Genomic DNA, 6,000 nt, shown 5'->3' on the forward strand with positions numbered 1-6,000 from the left:
GGCACCATCACTGTCGCCGCAGACACACCCCCCCCCCCCCCTCAAGTGAAATCAGAAACAGTGTTGTTTACTTTGTTGTACAGTGTGAAAAAATTAAGTATCAAAATCAGGCTTTTCAGGGGGGGGGGGGGGGGGGGGGGCCTTCACGATTTCTTGCACCGGGGCCCTGAAGTCTCTAGTTACGCCACTGCTTTCAGATCTGTTTGTTGAATAGTTCAGAACGCTGCTGATCTATTTATAGCATACTCTTCAACACAAAATTCAGGCTGCTTTTATCTCAGTTGACGGAGAACTTGTCAGAAGTTATCAGGCTAATAACAGAAGAACGGAGCAGGAGACAGCTACATGACATAGTGCTTTGAAGAGAGATAAGAAAACAATGCATATATATGTGCCCAGATCAAATTTCATGAATCCGGTTTGCATCTACTTTAATACAACACAGAGATTTAATTGATTCCTTGTTTAAAATCCTAAAACCTTAACCGCTTGATGACTGTGTCACGAGGATATACGTTGGCAGAATGGCACAGCTGCGCAAAGTGACGTGTATATATACCACCCTGCCACGAGCTCCGTGACCGTGCCCGCGGGACCCATGGATTCGATGTCTGCTGGTGTCCAGTGATCGGGTCACAGAGCTGCAGAACAAGGAGAGGCCAGTGTAAACAAGGCATCTCCCTGTTCTGCCTAGTGACACAACACTGATCGTCTGCTCCCTCTCATCAGGACCAGCGATCAGTGATGTGCCACAGTAAGCCACGCCCCTTAACAGTTAGAATCACTCCCTAGGACACACTTAACCCCTTCCTAGCCCCCTAGTGGTTAACCCCTTCACTGCCAGTGTCACTTACACAGTAATCAGTGCATCGCTGTATGAATGTGAATTTTTCCCAAATAGCTTCAAAAATGTCCGATATGTCCACCATAATGTCGCGGTCACGATAAATACCGCTGATCGCCGCCATTATTAGTAAAAAAAAAAGTGCCATAAAACTATCACCTATATTGTAGACGCTATAACTTTTGCGCAAACCAATCAATATACGCTTATTGTAATTTTTTTTACCAAAAATATGTAGAAGAATACATATCGGCCTAAACTCTAAACTGAGGAAAGAAATCAGTTTTTTTTATATATATATATATATATTTGGGGGATATTTATTATAGCAAAAAGTAAAAAATAGAGGCCCGGATTCACAAAGCACTTGCGCCGACGTATCTCGAGATACGCCGCGTAAGTGCACATATGCCCTATCGTATCTATGCGCCGTGCCCACAAACTGAGATACGCCTAAAAATAGGCTTCATCCGACCGACGTAACTTGCCTACGCCGGCGTATCGCGGGCGCATATTTACGCTGGACGCATGTGGCGCTCCCATTGATTTCCTATTCAAATATGGAAATGAGGGAGATACGTCGATTCACGAACATACTTGCGCCCGTGCATTATATACGCGGTTTGCGTAAGTCGTACGTCCGGCGTAAAGTTATTCCTTATATATGAGGCGCAACCTATGCAAAGTTATGGACCAGGGAACACAAGCCGTCGTATCTTTTGTCGTTTACGTGGTACATGAATATGACTAGGCGTAGGTTACGTTCACGTCGTAGGCAGTGATCCGGCGTATCTTAGGGAGTAGTTCTGACGTGATTCTGAGCATGCGCACTGGATGCGCCCACGGGACGGCGCATGCGCCGTTCGTTATTCGTATCTTTATGGTGCTCGACCCATCATTTGCATGGGGTCACACCTCATTTGCATGGCTCACGCCCACTTCAACTTACGACGACTTACGCCTAAGAAACTCAGTGCAGATTTGGTGGCAAGTGCTTTGTGAATCCAGTGCTTGCCTCTCTGCGCTGCGTCGGCGTAGCGTAAAAAAGATACGCTACGGCGGCATAAAAATGCGCCGCTGTATGTGAATCCGGGCCAGAGGTTTTTTTTCAAAATTGTCGCTATTTTTGTTCATAGCGCAAAAAATAAAAACCGCAGAGGTGATCAAATACCACCAAAAGAAAGCTCTATTTGTGGGGAAAAAAGGACGTCAATTTGGTTTGGGAGCAATGTCGAACTATCGCTCAATTGTCAGTTAAAGCGACACAGTGCCGAATCGCAAAAAGTGGTCCGGTTATTTGGCAACCAAATGGTCCGGGGATGAAGTGGTTAAAAGATGCAAACCAAAACAGTCTGTTAGACTCTTGCATGTGGCATAGTAATGCCATAGTAAGACAGTGAGCAAGCTCAAGTTAGAAGCCTCTACCACTGTGTAAGGTTGCCACACAGGGGTCAAGACCTGGGGAAAAAAGTGTGGGAACTCCTACCCAAGATCCACTCCCCCACCAAAAAAACAAAATGATACGCTCATATGCATAATTACTAAACCGCATTTTTTTTTTAAGCAAGTTCTTTCTAAATACTGCGATAACTCGCGGCAGACCTCCGCAATGTCTCCTGGGAACAATGACAAAAGCTCCCAGGAGACATTGCGGCATCGAGGAAGTGACGGAATACCCGCACACTACCCGATGAATCCATATACAGGAAGCGGCCAGTAACATAAAGGATTACTAAGGTTCGCCTGCCCCTGACAGTGACTCGAGCTGGGCATCGCCGCTTAGTGAAGGATTGGCTCGGCTGCTCTCGGCTGCTCTAGTCCTGCAAAGGGAACTGCGTTCCTGCTGTGAAAAAAGTGCAGGAACTCCGTTCCCACGCGTTACCGCAGGACTTGAGCCCTGTTGCCACACCAACAATTCACCATGATGTGCTACATGGGCCATCCCATTGCTCTCCTCTGGGTGCCAAAGCTTGCCCCCTCCTCCCCAGGAAAATATATATATATATATATATATATATATATATATATATATATATATATATATATATATATATATATATATATATTACTATGGCACTGGCCTCAGTGTATTATCAGTCTACTGCAACTTATAAATGCAATCCAGCACTCCCTGCTATCAAGCAAACATAATTTTGCATGAAAAGCTGATCCTTCACTTTCATGATTAATTAAACAAATACCACTCTCTCTGGGATCACCCAAAACAGTGATTGAAATAATCCATCACTGTCCAAAAATAGATTTCTATTAAGTCTTTTTCCCATGCTATTCAAACGCTGAGCAAGACAAAGCTAAGTTTAATGTCTAGTATCATAGATATTAAAAAAATAAAATGATAAAATAATACAGCAGGAAAAATCCCAGCATATCACTGAAAACAACCATTATTTGGTATGAATAAATTGATTTTTTAAAAGCATTCTTTTAAAAAAATCCATCTGTTGGTAGAAAACAATGGTTGGTTGAAAATGATGTGCTGGGATTTTTCCTGCTGTAATATTTTATATTCTTTTTTCTCTAAACATTAAACCTAGCTTTGTCTTGCTCAGCATTTGGATAGTATTGAAACGTGACTTAATGGAAAGAGATTTATAAAAAGACTTAACATTGAATGTTTTTATTTTATCATAGTCAATATCAGATTTTTACATACCCCAAAAAAAGCATAGCCTTGTTTTCCCAAAAGAGAAAAGGTGAAGGTGTCACGCCGTCTTGTTTTGTGAAAGGTGCTACATCCAGTTAAAGCCTGAATGAAGCTTCAAATAATACAGAGGCTTTAACTGGAATTTATTCATTATATTGCAGCTTACCAATTCTGAGATGTGATGGTTGCATTTGTTTTCTTTTTTAGGCTTGCTTTCTTCAGTTTTCATCTAATTATCCAGCCAGCAAGTGTGTTGTTTTTCAAAAGCTCAAACACTCCAGAAGAATGTACCACTTTACATGGGTGAGAAAACCCATTTAACGCTGGCAGGTGTAGTTTAACCACTTCCCTACCCGCCCATAGTCATATGACATCCACAGATGAGATCTCCCATCCTGGCAGTGTTGCCAACCGTCCGTATTTTTACGGACAGTTCGTAAAAACGGGCACTTTTTCCCCCGTTCGCAAATGTCCGTGGTTGCGGAAATGTGCCAGTAAAAATAGTCGAGATCGGTTCAGCTTGAAACTGCGCATGGAGATTGGAGGCAGGGGCGATTGGAGGCAGGGGGTGATGGTGGCTGCGGTGGCACCGCAGAGGGGGATGGAGGCAGGGGGCAATGGAGGTAGGGGGAGATTGGTGGCAGGGGGTGTTAGTGGCAGGGGGTGATTGGAACAGGGGGTGTTGGTGGTACCGCAGAGGGGGATAGTGGCACCGCAGAGGGTGGGGGATGGGGACAGGGGTTGTGGATGGCACCGCAGAGGGGGATGGAGGCAGGGGATGATGGAGGCAGGGGGTGATTGGAGGCAGGGGGCCTGGGGGTGATTGGAGGCAGGGGATGTTGGTGGTACCGCAGAGGGGGATGGTGGCACCGCAGAGGGTGGAGGATGGGGACAGGGGTTGTGGATGGCACCGCAGAGGGGGATGGAGGCAGGGGATGATAAAGGCAGGGGGTCTGGGGGTGATTGGAGGCAGGGGATGTTGGTGGCACCGCAGAGGGGGATGGTGGCATCGCAGAGGGTGGAGAAAATAACAAAAATATATTTTTTTTACCTCAATATCTACCTTAAATCACATTGCTATTTGCCTAGAGTACTTGTTTGTCACCTAAATACTGAAATTTGCACCTAAAAATGTAATTTAGTAACTTTTGTGAAATGCCCGTAAAAACGTGGCTGCACCAGTAAATTTCAGGTGTCGTGCCAGTAAATTTCAATTGGGTAGGTTGGCAACACTGCATCCTGGGTGGATGTCATATGACGTCCTGGGCTTCCCGGCCGTCTAGGGGGCGCGCGTGGCATCGCTCGTGACCCAGTGCGTGTGCCCGGCAGCCGCGATGTCCGTCGGGCACCCGCGATTACCCGCAATCACGTCAGGATTATAGGCTTAACTGTAGCAAAAAGTTGTAAAAAAAGGGTTTACAACCACTTTAAAATAGAAGTTCAGCAGAAACAAACAGGCACAGCGGCAAAGCAGCTCGACCGGGACCACTTCCAAGTTGTAACAGCAAAGTGGCAGTAGAGTGGTGGACCAAAGGTGCAGACGGCCTCTATCCCAAGGAGTGGAATGTGGCCTTGCCAGTCTGTGCCCAATCGGTAGGCCTTCCAGGAAGGATGGTGTGTCCCTGCACTTTACCTACTCCTTTAGAACCTTTCCCTGAAGCCAAGCGCTGTACCTGGTTGACAGGTGAGTCACTCGAAAAATGCACCCAAAACCGGGAGCCAAGGTCTTAAATAGACTCTGCCTGACCCAAGATAGCCATCAGAGTCACATGGGGTGCCATCATCCGGTCAGACAGCTGCCTCCCTGTGACAGAGGAAACCAAAGAGGAACCAGGTTATTCTCGACTTCCTCCTCCACCTTCATTGCCACAGTGGGTTAGCGCCACCTACAGTGAAAAAAGAAGATTGCACCTGCCTACAGACACTCAAATATAAGAGGCCAGATGACTAGAAAAAAAAACAAAGGGGAAAAAGACAAAAAAAAAAGAAAACAAATGCAGTCACCACAGCTAATGATTGGTAAGCTGCAGTATATTACAGTTTTGAATTTGACTTTATTACCGGTTTAAGGCATTGACAAAGTGAAATGCCCTGTGATTCTACACTTTCAGATGCTTGGAAGATATTAGTTCATAGATCATGTTAAATATTGCATAGCTGTTAAAGAATGGCTTTGAGTGCCTACTACTAGCTGGAGAAATTAGAAAATAATTGGGAGAAAATTGTCTGTAATTAAAGTAAATGTGACACATACCAACAAGATTTGCCATAAGATCCACAATGCATTCATCACTCAGTGCCCATGGACGATTGCCGATGAAGTGGCCATGAACGCCCCTAAAGAGAAATAGGACAAGTCATAAATATATTATCAACATGTCTGACTAGTAACTAAAATAATTATTGTCTGATGAGTTTATTGATCTACTGTATTGGTCAAATATTTTAGACTAGATTAATATAAACAACAATTCCAGTAAAATATATAAAA

At 44.7% G+C, this 6,000-nt stretch overlaps 1 protein-coding gene across 1 annotated transcript in view; it reads right to left on the reverse strand.

The window, feature by feature from the left end:
* KYNU (kynureninase) overlaps positions 1-6,000 on the reverse strand; it is a 161,279-nt gene that overhangs the window by 108,252 nt on the left and 47,027 nt on the right. The window contains exon 4 of the mRNA XM_040358039.1: positions 5,764-5,846. Coding sequence (XP_040213973.1) covers positions 5,764-5,846 — 83 coding nt within the window. The remainder of the gene's footprint in view (positions 1-5,763; positions 5,847-6,000) is intronic.

This window comes from Rana temporaria, chromosome 6 (genome assembly GCF_905171775.1).
Source record: "Rana temporaria chromosome 6, aRanTem1.1, whole genome shotgun sequence".
NCBI lineage: Eukaryota > Metazoa > Chordata > Amphibia > Anura > Ranidae > Rana > Rana temporaria.